The 23,818-nt window shown below is 42.5% G+C and overlaps 2 protein-coding genes across 4 annotated transcripts in view; both read right to left on the bottom strand.

Annotated features, from left to right (window-relative positions):
- The window catches only part of fryb (furry homolog b (Drosophila)), a gene marked incomplete in the record, with an annotated part of 52,183 nt that extends 39,645 nt beyond the window's left edge, over positions 1–12,538 (bottom strand). The window contains 1 exon segment of the mRNA XM_034207231.1: positions 12,444–12,538.
- Positions 12,539–13,133: 595 nt separating this feature from the next.
- Positions 13,134–23,818, bottom strand: part of rxfp2a (relaxin family peptide receptor 2a) — an 80,842-nt gene continuing 70,157 nt past the window's right edge. For all 3 annotated transcript variants that reach the window (XM_034207328.1, XM_034207342.1, XM_034207336.1), the window contains 2 exons: positions 16,439–16,657; positions 13,134–15,687 (listed from right to left, as the gene is read on the bottom strand). In XM_034207328.1, the coding sequence (XP_034063219.1) occupies positions 15,422–15,687; positions 16,439–16,657 (485 nt within the window). In that variant the 3' untranslated portion in view covers positions 13,134–15,421. The remainder of the gene's footprint in view (positions 15,688–16,438; positions 16,658–23,818) is intronic.

Genomic DNA, 23,818 nt, shown 5'->3' with positions numbered 1-23,818 from the left:
AGAGAGGGAGGATGGAAAAACATAGATAGTACGGGGGGTGTCAGAAAAAAGAGGAATGATGGGAAGGAGGTAGGGACAATGACAGTGGGAGGAGGATACTGGAGTAATTAAGATGGAAGAGACAAAAAGGCAAGATTGCAATGTTTCCTGATGACTGTTGTCCAGTTCTGTTTCGTAACAAGGTTTGACTGAGCATGCTGCAAGCCAGCCTTGACCAATCAGAGCAGAGAGAAACATTGACAGGCAGTCAGCATCATTGAACAGCCAGGAATGATAACTGGTTAGTGGTATCACTGCCTTACGGCCCGTCTACACTACAGGCATCGAAAAATGCTTTCAACGCTTCGCCCATTCATTTGAATGGGGTGACGTAGAAGATTTTTAAACTTCGCCGAACTGCATTGTGGGGAGCATGGCATGGCTTTGCAAGCATCACGAGCATCTATCGGCATCAAAAGTTGAACAATGTTCAACTTTTGAGGCTCGATGCTTGGCATCAGCCAATCAAATCCCGCGTATGCAAATCTGACAGTACAAGCGCTAGCCAATCAAACCGCGTGTATGCTGGGAGAGACTACGCAGGTCATTTCCTCATATTCCAAAAAATGGAGGGAAAATGTATTATAGCGGTAGTGAATCACCCGGTGCTGTATGATCAGTCTCTGTTCATCTACCGGGATACAAACCGGAGGAGCGAGGCATGGAGGGAGGTGGCAGAGACAGTGGGTGAAACTGGTAGGTTTTCGCCTGTTTGGGGATTTTATATCCAGTTTACTTCGTTTTAACATTGCTATTGCTTTGTATGCCGGGGGCGGGCGGGAGATTCCTGATTGGTTGTTGGTCGCGAGAAATCGCCAAGCCTCAGACACGCCCAGCTTCAAGATTGTTTGATGCCTGTAGTGTAGACGGGCCGTTAGATGTGTCCACATATACAAACATTATGTTCTTACCAGTTTGTACTACTCTTAGATTCTGTTGAAACCTACTATTCATAATATGATGATGAAATATGTACCACGTTCCGACTGCATAGTAAGTGGATTTTGTGTACGCAAGAAATTAAAGTATGAGGTTTGAGCTCACTGGACATAACCTCACCCTAACCCATACAATGCATTGTTTCTCTTTAAACGCGATGGCGGACAACATGCCAGACAATTAACATAATCGGTTGAATCATCATTTATGACAATTGAAGGCGACTGATGTTCGGGAACGGTTTATTGAAAAAACCTATCTATGATATGTAATTTGGAAAAAATATTTAACAACATACAATTCATCTAAAGAGTAAGTAGGGGAATTCTCATCTTTATACCATTTAGGCACTGCATATAACATGAAGTTGAACATGCAGCTGTTTTCCCTCCCAAGTCAAGTTTTTACAAAATTCTGATATTTGGGAATTTAAAAAATCTGATTTATAAATCGAGCAGCAACAAATCGATTGTTTAACACCAACAGCAGAAATAGATGGCTATGTGTAAGGTGGTATTATTATTATAATTATTTTAAGTTTGCATGAAGTAGCTCTAGCAGATATAGTTTTAGACTAAGAAATAAAATGGATGCCAAAAGTCAAATACTGAAGCAAAATATTTTACTAGCTTGAGAGATTTATTTGAGTTAAAGAATAGCTCTTTCATATAAAAAATGTCACTGTTTAACCACTTTTATCGTGTGTATCTCCTCCTTGGTGAACACCAGTATGGTTTGGTTAATTATTGGCAAATCATTTAGTGTCTGACTATTAAACAATCGTGAAAAATAAATGGTTTCCATCTCATCAAACACTCATATATTCCCTTGGCTGTCCTTTACACTTGTCTGTCCAGCAGAAAGGTATGATGGCCATCATAGCAATGATTCTATCGTTGGGTGACTAATAAGAGTGGAAGTGCAAGTGGATAATTAGGGTCATCATGTAATTCCCTCGATGAACTGTGGAAGTGCCACAGGACATGAAAACGGGTGAGGGAGGGAGAACAGAGGCAGGGGGAGAGTAAATGAGAGTTGGGTGAGGAGTGGAAAGCGCATAAGATAAAGTATCATGTAAAGCTGCAGCTCACAGGAGAGCAACCAAGCACAGGATGGCCTGGTTCACATTAACAGACAATTACAGTCTAATCTCAAAGGAAGAGAACTATAGCAGAGAACCACTGCAGGTCTATTCCTGTCGGCAGCTCCTGCTTACTACACCTATCGCAGAAAAGTCAACCAAATCGGATTTTTCAAATGCTCTCTTACTGTAACTTCAAGTTTTCTGTGTATACCCCCCACTTACTGGTACACCAAGCAGCTGAACTCCATCATGGTTACTAAATGAAATTTGACCGAGGTCGGCTCTTTATTATTCCAAACTCCTGCAACCTCATCTCTTCTTACTCAAGAGAAAGTACTGTGAAAAATGTCAAGGAATACTGTTTGTTGACCCTATATCTCACATATCTCATTAGGTTAAAAGTTACATCTACCTGCTGTGGGATTATGGGAGGTTTATGGGCAAACTAAACATGACGCAGATAGTTTCTGTTTAAGTGTGAAAGCTGCAGAGGAGGCCGGATAAACAGTTTTTGCTAGATTAAATATCAATTTAGGGAGAAATAGAACCGAGAGAGGTGTGAGTGCAAAGTGTTTTTTGTTGTGCAACTCATGTCCAAGATATGAAAATCCATTCAAATGCATGCTCTTCAATAAGAATGGGGATATGTTTGCCATAAAGCAACACACTTTTATTCAGCTTAAGATACAAATATTATGGACATGACACACACACACCCTTATGGAGGTCCTTAGATTCCTCACATTCTGAGCAGGGGCCTGGGCATGCCAGCTGTTGGAATGTGACTCCTCCACACACACAGCACACACACAGACATACATGCACACGTCAAAGACACAGATTGCATAATTCAAGCAAAAATGACTTTAATGAGAAACAGATCAATAGACAAAATTGTTTAGAGCAAATTACTCACACAAAGGGCTTTTTTATGGAATCTCTAAACCCTGGCTGTTAGGAGTACCTATTTCTTGTAAGGATGTCCCAAAAACGGGTTTTTTCCCGATCAGAGTCCATTTATATTGGTCACCTGTCATATGTGACGATTAAAAGTAGATTTTATTCAAATCATCCATTTCCATTATCTTTGCTCATAACAGAGAAGCTCATCGTCGAACAATAGAAAGGATGTCTTTCCAGGAGAACATCATTAATTATCACACACACACACACACTTTAAGGGTCGCAGTTCACACAGTGGTGTCTCCTTGACACAGCTGGGGTTGATCAAATAAATAACTCTTTTGAAGAATGTGTGTGTGTGTGTGTGTGTGTGTATGTCAGTAGTTTTCATGCCAGGCATACCTGTCCCCCCAACATCAAAGCCTCATTCATGCGCATTATCACAGCATAGAATTCCCATAATATTCAATTTCATGGCATTTTTTGTGTCGACAACTTTACCTTTATGATCTACTACGAGCTCATTTTTTTTAAGGAGTTCATTATTCTTGAAAGACATGTTTGTGCAGGTAGTATTGTGTTACACATGCAAATCCTGACTTCAGATTTCTCCTTTTCCTGTACGCCCACTTTTCTCTATTCTTTTGAAGTTTAGGCACATTCTACAGAAAAATGTATAGTCACATAAGAAATGACTCAAAACCTGTCTGGTCTACACACTTATGCCATTATCTTGAAATGTAGTTCATCCGGCCTTTTTCTTTCATCTCTTTCCAACATTTTCCTTTAAGTGTTACAGGTTCATTCTAAAGACAAAGTGGAACTCTTAAGTCATTCCTTACTACTCTTTCTCTCACTTTCATCGATGGTAACATTGGTAGGAATAAAATAAATGTCTGACACTTGCAACTGTAACTTTGCATCACACTGGATAATAGCATTAGCTCTGTAAATATATGTGAGAATGTAGTTAAAGTGTGAGGCCTCTTTTTGATTTTGAACTGCATGGCTTTGGCTTTACAGGAATAGACAGGAACAAGGGATCTGTTGGTCCGTTGAGAGATACGCTCATGCTATTGTGATTTCTACAGTGAGACAATGAGAGAGGGCAAGCCCACAGATAAAGAGATAATATTCCAGCTAAAGGGTTACAAGTTAAGCAAGATAGGCCATCATTTCCAACTGTTATAACATGTCAGGAAACTGTCTCAACTTATTTTAAAACACAAGCCTGCTTATGCCATTCAATGGTATTACCTTAAATGCTGAGTTTGCCTAGTAAAATATTGTAAATAAAGTAATTTAAAATCCATTATTCTTCCATTAAATGTAACGGTTACTATTATACTTTGACTGACTACTTAGGGTCTTGATTCTCCCACAGTCGGAAGTGTTTGGACATGAATTTTCAAGATGGTAAGATGAGAAAGATTGAGTGGTTTGTGCCAAAAAAGAATGCTGCACGTAAATCTTCTACATGAGCAAGTCTTTACCCCCATTCTGTAGAACAAGGATTAGAGGGGTAATCTTATGATGTTTTCTCAAACCAAGGGGTAGTGGTGGTCTAATGGATAGTGAGGTGGGCTGAAGATCGGAAGGTTGTGAGTTCAAATCCCGCCTGGAACACCACCACTAGTGTGCCCTTGAGTAAGGCACTTAGCCCTCAGTTACTCCAGGGAGAATGTCCCTGTAATCGGTAATTGTATCTCGCTTTGGATAAAAGCGTCAGCTAAATGTAATGTATCACTTTTCAAAAGGTGTACAGAAACCACAACAAAGACACCTGTCAAGTCAAGTCCTTAACCACAGCAAAGAAGGACGTTATGGTGAGACAGAGGGATTCTGAGCAGGTAGGGATAGAGCTCAAACTTTTTCAGATCCCAGTTTGGTTAAAAATCTGCCCTCATTCCAGTTGGGAAATTGAGGATCATTACTTCGCCTGGATATTCAAGCAGTCTTTCCAACAAACAAGGATTATGACAACATTTTAAAAACCTCTAGCTCTTCCCTGGTTTAACTCTTGTCAAGTTTACTCTTTAAAACAAAAGGTTGAAAGTGTGTCTGCACCTACCTCCACAGATCCTTGTCCTCTTTTTGTACCTAGACTGGACCTTAGTAAATCTCCCAATGAAGTCACTGGCGTCATACATGTCCAATGACAGAGAGGCAAACCGCTCCATAACCACCCCATCCTGGCCTTGGTTCTGGTGGTACAGATCCTGGTCCTGCCCTTGGCTCAGAGAGTGGCCATTGCAGTGGTCTGAGGTGATGCTTTCAGCTCCAAGGCTGGTAGTGCTTCCTACATCTTCTAGAGACATGTCTCCACGAGTCCCAAGAGTCTGTCCTACTCCTGGACTAGCAGTCTATTATCAAAACTGTCCTTCAGCAGTACATGATGGTTCTCCAGTAGTGTCAGCATGAAAAAACACAAAAAAAACATTGAAAGCATTGTTCCAGAAAATCAAAAATGGAAAAAGATGTAAACGGACTGTTCAAGCAGTCCTAAAATCCCTGTTTTATTTGTCTTCATCTCTATTTTGTCCACATGCTGGTCTCCAATTTCTTCTCACAAGGATTTCTTCTCTTTATGTTGAGTTCATTCAATCCAGAGACAGTGAGCTCATTGCTTTGTTGTTTCAGATCCACAGCTCTCCTCAGAGTTCAGGTTCCCCCCTTGAGAGTTTCACTCTCTTGCTTAAAATAAAAATAAAAACTATCTCAGGTTCTTCTTTTGTTTGAGAGGTAATTTCATCTTCTGTGTAATGTTCAGCTGTCTTCTCCTTACGGGCATTGTTTTCGCTCTCACCTGCTCTGTGTTTCTTACTGTCTCTGTCTTTCTCACTGCTCTGAGTCTCTGTGGCACAGCTGTGTTTCTCCACTCTCAGGTAGTGAACAAGGGAGGGATCCAATTCCAAGAACGCAGCTTGATTGGGTGGTTTGGTAAGTTTGGGTGGTTCTCTTATCCCTTCTCCATCTTCTTTCTACTTTTTTTCTTTCTGGTGGGGGGTTTTCCAACTACTTCCCTTATGTCACTACAGACTGTTGGGCAACGAGAAGTTTTCTTTCTTGCTCACCTGTTTCCATCTTCTTGTTGCATTGTTTCCCTCTCACATCAGTTAAGATGTTTAGAATGATAGGCTTGGTTCAGACAGCCCACACATGGCATGTGGGAGTGAGGTAGAGTCCCTGCACTCACTGGTCGAGGCTGTTTAGCCAGTTACAGTAAGCACAATGTGTTAATGGAAACTGAGAGTAGACACACCCCTTTACAGAAGGGGGAAACAAAGACAAACACAAACAGGAAGAATCCTCAACCCAGGGACAGTCAGTGTTTTGTAAAAGTCTTGATTAGCAGATGTTTTTCAAAGATACATTTAAGTTTGAATTGAAGAGAGGTTTAAAGCGTTCCAACATGTTTAAATACTTACTAAGGATCTAGTTTACAAAGTAAGTAAAATGGCAAAAGAAAAACCTCCTTGAAGGGACAAGGAATTCAAAAAGGTCTCACAACCCATAATACCTCCATGGTGCTTATCTAAAAAATCTAATCTTACCGGAAGTACAGTGTGCTGTTTTGGTTGAGCCCTAAATGCATGCTGTCCTGTAATGCTGGCAAATCTTCCCTCTCGAGGCTAAACATAGATTCACTCACTCAACAGTTAAATGTGGAAACAGTGTATTTCAACATCTTCCATATAATGTTTTTCTAAATAAGTCAATAAAAAGCCATTTTCCACACGGGACAGACATTAAACTCATCAACGGTTAAGGTTCTCTAGCAATTGTCAATCACACTTTTGTTAATCCCAGCTCTCCTTTTCTGTAGGTAGGGGAGTTAGTCTCTCTCAGGAGATTTCTACCCTGAGGTGTTTATGCCACTATTGTCATGACATCAGCTCCAGAGTGCCTCACCCGAGAGCACTCGTGTAGCTGTGAAAACAACAAAAGTTCATATCCTTTTTCAGGTTCTTTGAAAAGACCGCAACACAAGTTTGAGTAGCCTTAATATAATGAATAACATCGCATTGAGCATATGTTCTGCACCAAAAGATATAACCACACAATATCGGATCAGCCTTGAAAAATGAATGTGTCTTTTTCCTAAAATGAGTAAATAAATAAAAAGGCATTTTCACTTTCTTGCTAAAAAGTAATCCATCACACTAGCAATGTTTTAATGCACATGATACAAAAGTGTTAAACTGATAGTGACGTCATAATAACGGCAGATATTTCCCTCACTTTTATTATAGAAAGATAAACATTTAAGTTGGGTGTTTAAGCTGACATTTCAAAACAGTTTGCCACAGTTTCTACATCAACCATCTGGCACGGAAACAGTTAAGGGTGGCGAACAAGCTCGGTGCCAAAGTCAGTTAAAGGGGCGTCCCATCCCTAGGGGAGGACAGCAGCCAAGTATGAGGACAGACACACACACACAAACGGGAGATTGTTTTTGTCCTTTCAATAACCGACAACTATGGTCAAGCAATCATGGCAAACATACCCTTCGTATCATCTTCAGGAATGAGCCTATCATTTTCCACCACATGTATTTTAATCATTTTGTCTACTACTGTACATTAATATACAATATTCTTATGGAAAATATGACATAATAATACATGATAATAGAATACACTGGGGTTCACTGACAAGTTACTGAAGTGTGTTGCTCCCTTGCTTTAACTGATTAGTCTGTTGTGTTTATACTCAGCAGTTCAAATGCTGACGATCCCACTCTTAAGGTATAATCCCATATATTCTTCCCTTTTTTTAATATTAACTCTGATTTAAATATATTTCCTAATCTGTATAAAAACACAGGAGATCTGATAAATCACCTCAGACAAGTGCATGTCATCATAATTCCAAGAACACACAAATAATCATCCCTGGAGATACATTTTCCTAACACATAAATCAATGATAATCATCAGCTTCTACTTTTGTATTATCTTAACCTCTTTCTGGGGAGTTGAGCAAACAGATGTTGCACTTAGATCAGCCCAAATATGAATTATGAGCTAAACTATCCCCTTCCGCCCACTGTGCATAGTACAGACTTGCTTTGGTTGACTGGGACAACCAAACACACCCACACAAACCACAGGCTGAAAAGCTGGATGAACCGCAACACCATCTTAATAACTATGATTCCCCGCCGCCCCAAATAGCGCCCCTTCAGTCATGCATGTCTTTCTCATTTTACTTTATTCAAATGTCCACTTTTCCTGTCATCCCATCAGTCGTATATCATATTTGATGGTCTCCTTGTTATGTCTTTCTCTGGTGTCCCATCAAACAAGAATATGTCCCTGCTAACGGGGGTATAGAGCTAGAACTACAAGACGTGTGATGTGACAAGTGGTGCCAAGCAGCCACACATATATGCTGAAATATAAAACTATTTCTTCTCCCACACACAATGTTTTAGGTCAAAAGGAAGCCGCAAGGAATGTGCCATTAACACTTTTTGGAGCTTATTATTAACAATGCAGCTTTGTATCGCAAACATTATTGTTGTACTGACAATTGCAGCATAAGATTTATTCTGTGGACTAAATACATGTTTTGAGTACTTGTCAACACCATAACAGATAAATACTTTGAAGTGGGACATCCTAGTGGCTCTGTTTGTTAAGGCACATACCCGCTAACATTGTTTTATTTAACATCCTGTAATTATATACTATTATTGGTGCCTAAGACAATAGAAATGATTGAACTGCCACTGAGATTTGGTCAATCTTTGTGCATTGCATACCTTTAACTGGTTATAGACGCGGTTACTGAGACGCTATATCTTTATGATGGCACTACTGGGCTGACAAATGCACTCAAAGTGAAAGGAATAATTGTACTTTCTTTTCACTTATCTCTGCAGTGATTTGACATGTTTGCAGGTCTACAGATGTCATCTAAAGCTGTGTTAGCATTATAGGCAGGTAGCCTGATTATGAGGCTTTATGCCATTTCATTTTGACTTCACTTGAATGGCTTAACAGAGAAGATGATTGTGGAAACAACGGTGCGTCACCTCGTAGCATCAGGCAATACGAATATATCATCAACACTGAAATTAACAGAAAATCACACATAGCATGAAAGTAGGAATTTATCAGGTTTAAATATTTTCAACACAAATGCTATCATTAATTGAGTTATCCGGTCACAGCTGTAGCAACAGCGAAAACAGCCAGATGTCCTTCACGTGTGTCCTTCTCCTCATTGTCAGGCCTGCACAGCAGCTTGACAATGGTGCCCCCTTGAGCACATTGGAGAAATAATAATCCTGCTTATGCAATTAGTCACATTTCTGATTAAGGAGGGCAGGTTTGAAGACTCTTTAAAACCACCATTAGATACCACGTTTATTTATTTTCAGACCTACAGTTCCTTTGTAAGAAACGCTCATGCTTTTGTTTGGCTTCCCCTGAACAAAGACGGTGTAAACTCTCTCTTCACTGAAATACATAAGTTAGAAAAAAAATGCATACAAATGACAGAGTGAATTGTTTTAGCCCTGAATTAAGAGATAAAGTAAAAACCTGTCAATTATGTGGGAAGTGAAGATATACAAGGTTCAAGGTTCTTTATTTTCAAACTAACATAGCTAGAGTAATTATGTCGTTGAAAATCTTAGGTCACAGGCTTCTCCAACAATGCAACACAATAATACAGATAAGCAGACAATATTAAAACAATATTAAAATATACTATATTAAAAGTAATACAAAAAGAACAATTCATTCATTCATGCGCAAATATTAGCCTTGCAGTATAAACACACAGTACAGTGTATTCTCTCTCTCTCTCTCTCTATCTCTCTCTCTCTCTCTCTAGCTCTCTCTCTCTCTCTCTCTCTCTCTCTCTCTCTCTCTCTCTCTCTCTCTCTCTCTCTCTCTCTCTCTCTCTCTCTCTCTCTCTCAACACTATCTCTGGCATCTCCAATGCATCAGCAAACTGCTCCTTTAAAACCAACAGCAGTAAAACAACTTACCTTTACTAATTATCTAAAGTCCTACCTCAAACACAGAAAGCACTCAAGTCAAATGAATTAATTCTCATCCAATCTTCATCATATCAACACAGGGCTCAAAATGGCTTATCAGATCATTAAAGTAAGAGTGTTCTGCTACTCTTAATCAGGAGAAGAGCTCACCCTTAAAACATGCACTAATCTCCAACGCAACAGCAACCTGAGGCCGAGTCAGACAGGGAGTGAGACGGTAAGGAATGTGATTGTGTACCAATGTGTGTATTTGTGTGGACTTGTGTGTGCCTGGCAGAAACACCAGGTTATGTAAGCAAGTGGGAGTGAGGTGCCGGGAGGTATCTATGGAAACATGACAGTGAGGAAAGACACATAATTCACCAGCTGACTGAGTTTACAGTCGTCAGGAGCAAAGGAGGTCAAAGGCAGTTGCAAACTGACCGATCGATCAGTGGCCTGCAAAGGTCAGCAAAAGAGCTAAAATAGGGCACTGTGTCACTGGGTAAAAATGAGACCATGGAATATATGATAACAGAGTGGAGACTGTTATCCACCCCCACTCAATTTAGTGTTGTGAGAGAAAATAAATCTTCGCACTTAGTGCTTTAAAAACATGGAACGAGCTTGCAGAAGATGTTGTGCAGGTTCTTTCTCTATCCTTCTAAATTAAAAAATCTGATTTGTGAATTTATTTTAAACAAGTGTACTTTGGTTATTTTTTGTTATACTGTTCTTTTGTCTGAGAATGACTAGTGTGGAGGCTTTATATCCTGTAATTAAACATTTTTAAATGATTGATCTTAAACTGTGACACACCATGTTAATCAATTGTAACCACAGCGTCACTGCAACATTATGATGCTGTCATACCTAATGGTAACCATATAACTTGTTTTTTTTAAACTCATAGCATAGCGTAACACTTATACTGTGTATACGGATAAATCTCTGTCAACCTGGTTGAAAAATCCCTGTGTGAAAAATCTTAGAAACAAGATATAATTGTTTTAATTGAGTATCGGAAGTTTTAACCTGATTTAGAAACTGTAAATGAATACCTTCTGTGTGGTATATCAATTATATTGAACGGTGGCCTAGTGGCATAATACAACTCCACATCCCTAAATGTAATGACCTGAAATATTAGCCTACTTTATCTAAGTCAGTAGAACATTTTTTTGACATTCTTGCCACACGTTGCTACACTGAAATCTTGCTGTAGCTATTCCTTCTACCTTAAATATATACATTTTTTAAATGTTATCATTACATTAATGTTTTATCTAGTCTCTCCCTTATCTTTAGGATGAGTAAAAAATATGCCAGTGAAGGGGTGATGTATTCTCTAACACGGAGATGTTTTTTTTTTTTTTAATTGTGGACAAACATAATAGTAGTAGTAGGGGAAACCTCACACACCAGAGAGCAGTGACACACATGACATGCTGTCTGTGTGTTACTCTAGTCCAGACACAGAACAATGGAGCAAACTGGGTCACCGTTGCCAACTGGCTGTGCCAAACAGCTGGAGAGGGAGATCATTGGAGAAAAAGAGGAGGGAGGATGGGGACTAATCAGGAATTGGTTTAAAATAAGACCCCACAGAGAGCATGCTAGGGAGGAAAACTAAGCCTTATCATTCAGATTCCTACAATTCACCTTCAGAGCAAAATGGGTATGATTTCATTTTGTATCATTACATTTTGCCAGCAGACACTTATACATGGTGGTGCTGTCTGCTGTCTGACTGTGTATGAGTGCATGTAAATAATATATGCTGCAACACTGGCTTTCTCTCACAAAATATTCAGCTGACTCCTGAGCATCTCAGCTGCAGAATAATAAAGTGCAAAGCTACTCAGGCGGGATGATCCACGCCAATGGACCATAACCCATTTACATTTCACAATTGCAAGGCTGTGTCTCATCCAAAATCCGTAAATATACGTTCATATTCACTAGAAGGAAATTAGGTCCCCAGGCTCAGTCATGGCATCAGACAATCACGTGTTGGGTTATGTTACACTACGAGCTTTTATATATCGTATTTATACCCCAAAACTGTAGCAACTAGCAATGAGGAATTGATTGGTATATCATTATTGTAAGCTAACTAGCTAGTAGCTAACAGGCAGCGTAGCATAATATCTTTCACCGCCATCACGAAGTGTGTATTTACAACCACCGTCTGTTGCTGAGCTAATCTGCCCCATTCATCAACGCGGCATTGTTCGTATGGTGAATGCTAAAAACAACAACCTGGAAGCGTTCTGGTCAGCCAAGACCTATTTTAAATCTAGTAGTCGACCATTATAACCAGCTATGTCTGTAGCTAACTCGATAGCTTACGAGCTAGTCCAAGCCCCTGTGGTAGTTGTATCGATGTTGAGTCAAGACGTTGCCTGGTTGTCTTTGTGGTACACAGCACCAATAAACACCACCAGACACAGCACTAATGTGACATTAAAAACGGAACCTTACCTTTTCTGCGTCGATTTCGGCGACTACAGGATCATTTCCTGGCGCGAATTATTTGTTTATGTGATTTAGTGGCTTGTTTTCATCAATCCGTCTCGTCTCTCTCCTCCGGGAGTCGTGCCGCCCCGGCTGACAGCACTACTGCTCAGGATGACAGGGCCCCGCCCTTAGCAACCAATGGGATGCCAAGGTTCTGGAAACAGAGGCAAGATGTGTTCCCTATTGGTTGGCGGCTGTGTCCATCATCTTGTCGCTAAGGCTGCAACTTGGTCCAAGGGCAGGACACCTGCCACGGAAGGATGCTGGGCTACGCAGGTATGGTTAATTCAAGTGAAGAAAGGGCTGTGGGAAAAAAGAAAAATATACATGGGGTAGCATCTATCATTTTGATAAACATTTGCAAATAAGCTTAAAATGTGATTTCCATTTGGTTTTGTTTACCTTTAATGTTTCAGCTTTTACAAAAAACGAATGAAGAGGGTCAATGCTTCAGTGTTTCAGCTCTCTATCGGTGCATGTAAGCTTTAAAATGTTTTAATCGAATCACTTACTCAGCACATTTCCCTGTGAATGTGTTTGAATAGCTTGTTTTTCTCATTAAATAGCTTGAGGCTCACATTAAAAGTTAACGCTGTTGAATATACTTGAAGTGTGTTCTGTTTTTTATTATATCAGTGCAGTCTCTGCGCAATAACCAATAAACAAATAGTTCACAAACCTGACTCCAACAAACACATATGAATTGGAAATTCAAAAAGAAAACTGAATAATCCTAGTGAAATAATAATAGTATTAGAGCCTGACATCCCCCCCAAAAATGTATCAATCTAGTTGAGATATGATTATTTGGGTATGTCAACAATCAGGTTAACACATAGCCACTTAGGGAATGAACATTGACAAAGTCATGGGTGAATTATCTCATGGCTGAGCACGTGTAACTCCATATATAAAAGCAGACTGCTGTAGAGACCTTGTGCTCTGTGTCTCTTTTGCAAAAGCTGATTAAAGACTCAGGAGAACAACTTTTTGGATCGTTTGTTGCACAATTATATACAATGTATACAGAACATACACTGAGAACTCTACTGTACAAAATATATATGCATATGCACAGCATGATAGGAAATTATAGTCCTTATTTCCTATGGGGGTTCTACTCCTTGACATATAACTCTACAAATAAGTACAACTCTCTCTTCTAGTTTTTCTATTATCTGAATTTTTGATGATTGTCAAAACAACTGTTAAAAGGCAACAACAACAAAAGGCATATCATATAACATATCAGTATAAAAAAGTAGAAATAGAGACATTAAACAAAGTCTCAAGCACAGAGGCAACCAATCTAAATTAAACAGATCAAATCCCTCCTATGGGCATGCTTCAACCAAACGTTTAATCTAGTCCAGGTCAGGGTCAGGGTTATTCAGGACGTCTGAACAATAAAGGTTTGATTTCATTGTTTCAAGATATGGCAGCATATTGGTTTTGCTTCATTATTAGTCAGAACAAATACTGTACATGCAGTAAAAAAAATGGCATTTAATAATAAACAATTAAGGAAACATTCATATAACACACATTTACATTGAAACATACATGTGTCGGGAACAGGAAGATAGCTGCTACACAAAGCTGATGCGGATCATTTAGTGATTGTCGACGGTTTAATCCCTTTCTCTCCCATTGACTGGGTTCTCTCGTATTTAAAGTGCATAAAAGTCAATAAAAATCTCAATGGCAATTTCATTTTCCAATTCAAATGGAAAAGTCCAGTTCAAGTTGTCTTTCTCATCCCATTCACTACAAACCTGTAGCAAATTAGTTAAAAGTTAATATTATTTTAAAAATATTATCAGATATATCATGTTATGAGTCAACAATTATTATTATTTGTGCAATTGAACATTTCATTGTCTGGTTTATTTTATGAATTACATTTAATTTGTTGCATTCATTTTAAAATGTTGCATGATCACAAAACAAGCCAAATGCAACTGCTGATGTGCAAAAAACTGATTTAGTTTATGCAATCCAAGACCAGTCAAAGAAAAGTCCAATCCAATCATTTCTGTTTTTTGTTTTGATAGAAACCATTTATCCATGAAAACATTTCTTGGTCAGTGTCTTATAAGCATCTGTGACTCAATAAGCTGCATCCCTAAGTCAGCTTGGAGAAAATTGTGTCTTTCTCCCAGCTTTCTCTTTTACATTGCATTTAGCTGACGCTTTTATCCAAAGCGACTTACACTAAATGCGTTCGACCAACAAAATACAAACTTGAAGAAAACAGAATCATATAAGTACATCAGGTTTCATAGAGCAACAACATTTCAAGTGCTACTCAACTGGCTTTAGATAAGCCAGTCCTTTATTAGTATATAAGTGCTTTGTTAATAGTTCTATCGCTCGAAGTGGAGTCGCTCTTCTGCTCTACCTCCATAATCTGATCAGGGATGAGTGCAAAATCTGATATATTTGTTCAATAAGAGTACATAAAGCACTTTTCTTGTGAGACTTAAGACACTTAAAGTTCATTGTGCCTGCCTCGGGGCGGCAGCACTACATGCTGGTATTTATTCTTTCAGCCATTTTTGTCTCCACTTTACGGTATCCTTACTTGGAACAACATATTATGTAGGTGCCACATAAGCAGGCAAGCATGGGTGCAACTCAGCTGAAGTTGTACAGAGGTTCAATAAAACATTGAAAGGTTGCTGGTTTGATCCCGGGCTGTGTGCCCACATGTGGAAGGGACTTTGAGCAACATGTACACCCTTTTAACAAAAAGGTTGAAATGTTAGCATTTTTTAAATAAATCCGACCCTAATGATGAGACAGATCAGTGATTGTTAATCCTGCTCCAGTTCCTGCCAGTCTCATTAAAACAGTGCTATTGTCATACAGGAGCATAAAGATAAGCAGCAAGTGGCCCTTGACCAGTAATTTACAAAGTGCTGTGACAGATTCTGCTTCCCTCAGGCGTAGCGGGGATCTGCGCCCGTCAGAGACACCTGCTGGAGGTAGGGGGGTGGCTGGTAGCAAGGAGGCCGCCCGGACTCCATGTAGATTGTGGAGGAAGTTAGGCATTTGCGGTCTTTTTTTAAGATGTGTCTCCTCTGCCAACGACAGAGTAAGACTTCCACCTGCTCTCTGAAGAAGCTGGTGGTCAGGGTGTACAGGATGGGGTTCAGAGCACTGTTGATGGGGAGGATGAGGATGACTACCCAGCTGGAGATGGTGCCTGAAGGAGAACAGGAGCACAGTTTTGTTTTAATTCAGAATCAGAAATCTTCATTAATCCTGGGGCGAAATTAAATTAAAAAAAAACTGTTGCTCTATATAGTAATAGACGTGTAAAGGTTAAACACATTAAAAGACTGATGTGTAGCATGGTATCTTCTGATTTGTACTGTAAGTGGTTAAAGGCCAAAGATTCATGAGGGAAGTCTTAAAACAGGTTTAAATAACCCAAGTGGTTTAAAGGTCAAAGATGGGTTCAGGTAACAGTAAAACAGGGGGAAATGTGTTGTCTGGGGATGCAAAATGATTGAAAGAGAAAGATGAAAGGAATATAAAAAGGTTAGAAAACTGTCAAAAGAACTATAATTTCACGGGAAGACTAGGGGTGGAGGAATGTGAGAATTTGGTTAGGGATATTTTCAAATATCTGGAACAAACTACCAGAAACCTGCAGGTCTGCTGCAACTCTTACTACTTTTAAATCCAGGCTGAAGACTTTCTTTTTGCCGCTACTTTTAATTGAACTATTCACATCTTACACTGCACTGTAACCTTTATTCATGTACCTGTGTTATTCATGTTTTATTATCTTTGCTTTTTAATGTTTCTAATGTGTTTTATGCTCTTAATGTCTTTCATTTTTGTAAAGCACTTTGAATTGCCTTGTGTTGAAAAGTGCTATATAAATAAACTTGCCTTGCCTTATAATAAGGAAATGTAAACGTAATCTTAAACACTGTTCATTTTCTTACCAGGCATCTCCACATCCAATAGTGAGAAGACTTTGATCATAAAAATGGGGATCCAGCAGAGGGCATCAGAGAACACTATGAAGAAAAATCTGTTGGCCACCGCCACATCTCTGTGCAGTCTGCTCCTCAAGTCTGTGGCATTGACTCCGGTTTTATAGATGGAGTAGAACATGCTGGAGTAAGAGAAGGCGATCACCAGGAAGGCCACCAGGTTCAGACCTAAACACAAGCACATGCTATTCACACACATGAACATAGAGGACGAAAACATACTCAAACATTTTACTTAAGTAGAACCAATATATCAATGTAAAAACACAAATCTAAGTAAAAGTCCTGCATTCAAAATAGTTCGTTAGGAAATGAAATTCAAACAATTCAATGTAAATGCGTAAAAGGTTTCTTTGTTAAAGGTAACATCTTACTATGTTAAAGAACTCGTAACCACGGTTGTCAAATAAATGTAGTGGAGTAAATAGTACATTAATCTCTGAAATGAAGAGAAGAAGAAATATAAAAAGTGAAATACTGAAGTAAAGGAAGTACCTCAAAGAAGTCCTTACAGGTATAGATTTGAGTAAATCTAAATGATTTCCCTACAGCACAAATATGAAAACATATGTTTACAGGTGCATTACATATAGAACTTAGAGCAATTTGCACTTGAATGTATGCATTTGTACACAGAGAAGTGTCATGATCCTGGTGTTGTGTCACAATGTTGGTTTTGCTGTTCTGTTCTCTCTCTTGTCTTCCTTCCTGTGTCTTTCCTCCTGTGTCTGATTGTCTGATTGTGTTCACCTGTTCACCTTGAGTTTCTGTCTCCCTTACCCAGCTGTGTCTTGTCCTGTGATTACCCCTCTTTGTATTTAGTCTTGTCTTCCCCTGTGTGCCTTGTCGGTTCATTGTCTTTCCTGTCTCCCTCCATGTTGATCACAGGGCCCTTCTCACTTCTCTTATTTTTCATTTCCTCGCTCCTCGGTCTCGATCTCACCGGAAGTTGATTTGTCTGCGCCATCTTGAGTAGCATCCCAATGGCCTTATTTTTGCCGGAGGACCGAGGACCGAGGAGCGAGGAGCGATAATGGAGGAGCTATAACAGAGGAACCACCAGACCATCCTTCGATGAAATCCTCAGACACTCGCCCCGCCCCCTTACTGTGTATCGCTCACTGATTGGACGAGGCAGTGCATGCACTGATATGGGGTTACGTACTGTAACCCAGCTTCTATGAGTATAGGCGCAGCCCTCTAAGGCTATCGCTATTGGGTAATCCCCACTGCACGTGTGCAGCACTGACAGACTTATTCCACGCCCACCTATGACGTGGGCCCCAACTCCGGGCTCACTTCCGTATAAATAGGAAGTAGGCCCTACAATCCACTCCAACAGCTTTTCTTCAGCTATTCGCGGAGCCAGTGGGGCCCGAACCTTAGAGGGCTGCGCCTATACTCATAGAAGCTGGGTTACAGTACGTAACCCCAGTTCTATATCGTATAAGGCTTCGCCCTCTAAGGCTATCGCTATTGGGTTAAGGGCGAAGCAGGATGTAGTCTACGCCCCACTGGTTCCGTCCGTTACCAGAAGCACAAAACACACCTACTCAGTTAATAACCCATGTCCATTTCACCATGCTTAAATGGAGCATCACATTCCCAGGGAATATAGCATTAAAAAATGAATATTCTCCATCAGGGAACGAAGGTAGGCTTACTCGGGCTACCTGTCATTTCTAAAAAGTAGAGATCGAGTCTCACTCAAAGGCAGCTCTTTAAGGGCCGACAGGCAAGAGAGAGGGCATGCAATTGGAAAACCCCGACATTACTCATTCTGGCAGGCTATTCAGTAGTGAATGTGTCAGAGAGGAATGGGAGACATCCCTCAAATACAAACGAATAAAAGAACAGGGGGAAGACCAAGATGCAGCAGTGCAAATGTCTTTCACTGTCATTCCTCCGTCCAGCAACAGCTGGAGGAACGAGAGCACGAGGCAGGGGGCCCAACGGGGTCCAGGATTTTCCCTACACACCAAACGGAACATTGTCCATTTGGCTGTGTAGGATGTGTGTTCAGCAGCTGCGCTGATCGAACACCTCCCTGGCGATTTATGTAGGCCGCCGCTGCTTTGTTGTCTGTTCGAATCAACACATGTTGATTGTACAGCAACAGGGCGAAGTGCTGGATTACTTTCCATATAGTAATTCCAGCACGTTTATATGGAGAGACATGTGACCCGGCCACTGTCCCCCCACTGCCTGCGACATGCATGTTCCTCAGCCTGCGAGAGATACGTCTGTGAACACTGTGGTGTGTGACGTCACTCTGCTCAGGGGCACCCCCACTGACGTGGAGATTTTTCCAGTGGGTTCAATCCAAACCCACGGAAGGAGGAATGTACACCATGCGTCTCCTCTGACGCACGGGGTCGATACGCCGGCAAATAAACCACCTCTGGAGTCTCCTCACTGTGAAGGAGACCCAGGGGAATCACCACGTGACCAGCTGATATCATGCCTAACAGCTGCATCACGGAGAGGACTGTCACCGCCCGCGGGATGTGACGCGCCGGAGGAGAGCTGTCCGAGCTGCTTAAAAACCAATAGGTTTTAAAGACAGCCGGTTTTAAAGACAGCCGGTTTATGCAGCGAACCATGATGCCTATAACCGACAGGTTAGGGGCAGCCGGCTTAACCGGTGAGCCTTGCTGCTTATTATTATCCATCTGTCCATCGAAAACGCGCGTCGCCACTCTGAGTAATACTCTGAGAGCGTGCGACCTGCTCTGGATGTGCTGTGGTTGTCATGGTGACGAGCCACGTCAGAGCCCTCGCCTCCATTGCCCGTGAAGCAACCCAAGAGGGGCCCGGTCCGAAAAGGCTGCGAGGGGCCCTCCACACGCTGCATCTCACACCAGCTCTCATCCTGTCTCTGTGCGAGACACTGTTCCTGGGATGACAGGACTTCCTGTATCCCGTAGAACTGCGGGAGGGAGTGGCTAATTGCAGAGACTACCCTCTGCCCATCCGCCTGCTCATCCATCTGTCCATCAGACACACTCGCCGCCACCCTGAGTACCATACAGTACTCTGATAGCACCGGGTGTACATTCTCTGGATGTGCTGTGGTTGGTGACAAACCATGCCAGAGCCCTCCACACGCTGCATTCCACACATGCTCTCAATATGTCGTCGTTTAGGAGAATACTCGTAAACTGCGCGTTCACGCTCAACACCACTAAGGGATGAGCGGAGGTGTGTGCAGTGCTGTCCACACGAGGCGTAATAATGGCCCTCCGTGGGCTTATTACGACCGTGGGTAGGAGGTGTCTGAGACAGAGGAAAAATCCATGCTGCCTAAACCCAAAAAGTTTACGGTAGACGGATTTGAATAGCAAGCCCAGCTGTTTTATTAACCGATAAGTTAAAAAACCCAGCCGGCTTAGGCAGCGAGCCATGCTGCCAAGTAACCAATAGGCTAATGGCAGCTGGCTTAACCGGGGAGCCTTGCTGCATATTAACTTCCCTCTGTCCATCTAACCCACGCGCCGTCACTCAAGGCGCAAACCTGCTCTGGATGTGCTGTGGTTGTCATGGTGACGAGCCACGCCAGAGCCCTCCAGACGTTGCATTTCACACAGGCTCTCCTTATGTCGCGTTTAGGAGAAGGCTCGTAAACCGGACATTTAAGGTGCGTTCACGCTCAACACCCCTAAGGGATGAGCGGAGGTGTGTGCAGTGCTGTCCACACTGTAATAATGGCACTCGTGGCTCATTACGACCGTGTGTAGGAGGTAGGTTTGGGACAGAGGAAAAAAATCCGAGCTGCCTAAAAACCAACAGGTTTTAAAGACAGCCGGTTATGCAGCGAGCCATGCTGCCTATAACCGACAGGTTAGGGGCTGCCGGCTTACCCGGTGGGCCTTGCTGCTTATTATTATCCATCTGTCCATCGAATACACGCGTCGCCACTCTGAGTAATACTCTGAGAGCGCACGCATGTTTTGGATGTGCTGTGGTTGTCATGGTGACGAGCCACGTCAGAGCCCTCGCCGCCGTTGCCCGTGAAGCAGCCCAAGAGGGGCCCGGACCGAAAAGGCTGCGAGGGGCCCTCCACACGCTGCATCTCACACCGGCTCTCATCCTATCTCTGTTTCGGAGAAGGCTCGTAAACTGGACATTGAGGCGCGTTCACGCTCAAACCCGCTGAGGGAATGAGCGGAGGTGTTTGCAGTGCTATTCACACAGTGCGTAATAACAGCCCTAGGCTCATTACGACCGTGTGTAGTATAGGCACATCTGGGACAGAGGAAAAACCGTGCTGCCTATAACCGACAGGTTAGGAGCATCAGGTTTACCCGTCAAGCCCTGCTGTCTAATAACCGACTGGTTAATTACAGCTGGCTTGTGCCGCGAGCCCCGCTGCCGCGCTAACCAATAGGTTACAGCCGGCTCAAACGGCGAGCCCCGCTGTCTGTTAACCGACAGGTAACAAACAGCTGGCTTATGCACCTCCACACACTGTATTACACAGCGGCTCTCCTCATGTCGCCGTTTAAGAGAAAACTCGTAAAACAGACATTGAGGTTCACGCTCAAACCTGCTTGAGGAATGAGCGGAGGTATGTGTAGGAGGCACATCTGTGACATAGGAAACAAACCCGGGCTGTCTAATTAACCGACAGGTTTTAAAGACAGCTGGTTTGAGCCGTGAGCTCTGCTATAACAACCGACAGGCTGTGAGGCAGCCGCTTATGCAGCTTTTTTTATGTCATCCGGAGGAGAGCTCTCCTGAACCGGGGGAACGGGGAGATCTCATTAGGCGGCTGCCTTTCCGATGATCTCCGGGAGTTCCTGGAGAATACCGCCTATCGACGGCAGAGCCGTGATGGCAGATAGAGGGACCCGTTGTCAGCCCGGCAGCCGAACCTAGGCTCGGCTACCGGGCTGACCCCGGGCCCCCGCCCCGTCTCCCCCCGCCGGAGGAGAGGGAGACAGGGCGGGGGAACTCCCGCTCTCCACTGTCTGTGGGCCAGAGGGAGACAGACACAATGAGTGCACGACACCTGGGGAGTGAGAGCCGCGTTTGCGTGCTCTAATCCCCGGCAAAACTCACACCGTGAGCTCCGGTCTTAACTCATATGTCGGGTTGACACCGGGCCCCCACCCTGTTTCCCCCGTCCGGAGGAGAGGGAGGATGGGCCCAGGGGAACCAGGAATGTTTGCTTTTTAGTAAGTAGCTCTTAAAATAACTTGTTTTGCCTGTCAATGCTTCTGCAACGGAGTGCTGAAGAAAAGTAGGAGTGGATTGTAGGGCCTACTTCCTATTTATACGGAAGTGAGCCCGGAGGTGGGGCCCACGTCATAGGTGGGCGTGGAATAAGTCTGTCAGTGCTGCACACGTGCAGTGGGGATTACCCAATAGCGATAGCCTTAGAGGGCGAAGCCTTATACGATATAGAACTGATGCTTCTTGACATGAGAGCAGTTTCCCTGTGGAGTGAAGAAAATACATGAACCTCACGGGAGTCACTCCTCAGTTTATACCGTGTTTTGTTTCAATTCATGTATCATTTAGTTACAAATATGTGATATATCTGAACAACAAAGTGGTCAAAAATCATTTTCTTCATTTATTGGAACCATTTTCATGATCACTTTTTTCGTTTTACATTTTCATTTATTGTCATTTCCATTCAGTCAGTCATTAAGTGCTATTTAAAATGTTAATTTGCTACATATCCACACAAACAAACAAAGTGTGCAATCCAATGAATGTTAATCTAACTGGGTTTTGATAGATAACATATCTCTTTTTCTTCTCTCAATTATTTTATTTCTATTGTGCACTCTCATCAATATTAATCAAACTATTGTTCGTTTATACATTTTAAGAATGGCGTTTATCTTTTTTGAGAATGAGTTCTTATTTGATTTTATTTATTTGGGTCTACAACAGATGATACAAATGTTTGTGTCAGTAAATGTGTGCTAACAGAGGCGGGGGTGTGTGTGAAAATAACGAGGACAGAGCTGCTGTCAGACGATCAGCTGTGCAGCGTCATCACAAACGGACGTCGCTTCACGCGACGCTCCGGAGGAAAGTACGTCCCATTGCTCTTAAAACTAATTTCCCTGCTTCTCGTGGTTTCCTTGCGTCTCTCCATGCTTCCCTGGTGGGAGGGACTAGTCACAGGGAAACGACGCAAGTGAGGGACGCAAGGATTCCATTTAACCGAAGTGAGAAGGGCCCACGGTCATTTCTTGTGTTGTTGTTTCCTTGTGCTACCGTTTCGATTCATGCCATGTTTTTGTTCATCAGCTTTTAAATAAAGCTACGGGGGTCCCTCAGGGCTCTGTTCTTGGTCCCCTCCTCTTCTCCTTGTACACAAACTCGCTCGGATCAGTCATTAGCCCGCATGGTTTTTCTTACCACTGCTACGCTGACGACACCCAATTAATTCTGTCCTTTCCCCGCTCAGAGACCCAGGTCGTCGCACGCATCTCTGCTTGTCTAGCTGACATCTCTCAGTGGATGTCTGCTCACCACCTCAAGCTCAACCTTGACAAGACTGAGCTGCTCTTCCTCCCGGGAAAAGATTGTCCAACTCTTGACCTGACAATCAACATCGGCACCTCAGTTGTTTCCCCGACTCAGACTGCAAGGAATCTGGGTGTGACCCTAGATAACAACCTGTCCTTCACTGCAAACATCGCTGCTACAACCCGCTGCTGCAGATACACGCTTTACAACATCAGGAAGATACGTCCCCAGCTGACTCAGAAAGCGACTCAGGTTCTGGTCCAGGCTCTCGTCATCTCACGCCTAGACTACTGCAACTCCCTCCTGGCTGGTCTACCTGCATGTGCTATCCGACCTCTGCAGCTCATCCAGAATGCAGCGGCCCGTCTGGTTTTCAACCTTCCTAAATTCTCCCACACCACTCCGCTCCTCCGCTCCCTTCACTGGCTTCCGGTAACTGCTAGAATCCACTTCAAGACACTGGTACTTGCTTACCGTGCTGCGAATGGATCTGGCCCTTCCTACATCCAGGACATGGTTAAACCGTACACCCCAGCGCGTGCACTACGCTCTGCATCAGCCAAACGACTCGTTGCGCCCTCGCTGCGAGGGGGACCCAAGTTCCCATCGGCGAAAACACGTGGGTTTGCTATCCTGGCTCCAAGATGGTGGAATGAGCTCCCCATTGACATCAGGACGGCAGATAGCTTGCACATCTTCCGGCGCAAACTGAAAACTCATCTCTTTCGACTCCACTTCGAGCGTTAGAACGATTAACGAAGCACTTTTATACCAATAAAGGACTGGATTACCTAAAGCCAGTTGAGTAGCACTTGAAATGTTTGGCTCTATGAAACCTGA

This window comes from Gymnodraco acuticeps, unplaced genomic scaffold (genome assembly GCF_902827175.1).
Source record: "Gymnodraco acuticeps unplaced genomic scaffold, fGymAcu1.1, whole genome shotgun sequence".
In the NCBI taxonomy this organism is placed as follows: Eukaryota; Metazoa; Chordata; class Actinopteri; order Perciformes; family Bathydraconidae; genus Gymnodraco; species Gymnodraco acuticeps.
Note: the sequence above shows the minus strand (reverse complement) of the source record. Positions and strands in the feature narration are given on the sequence as shown.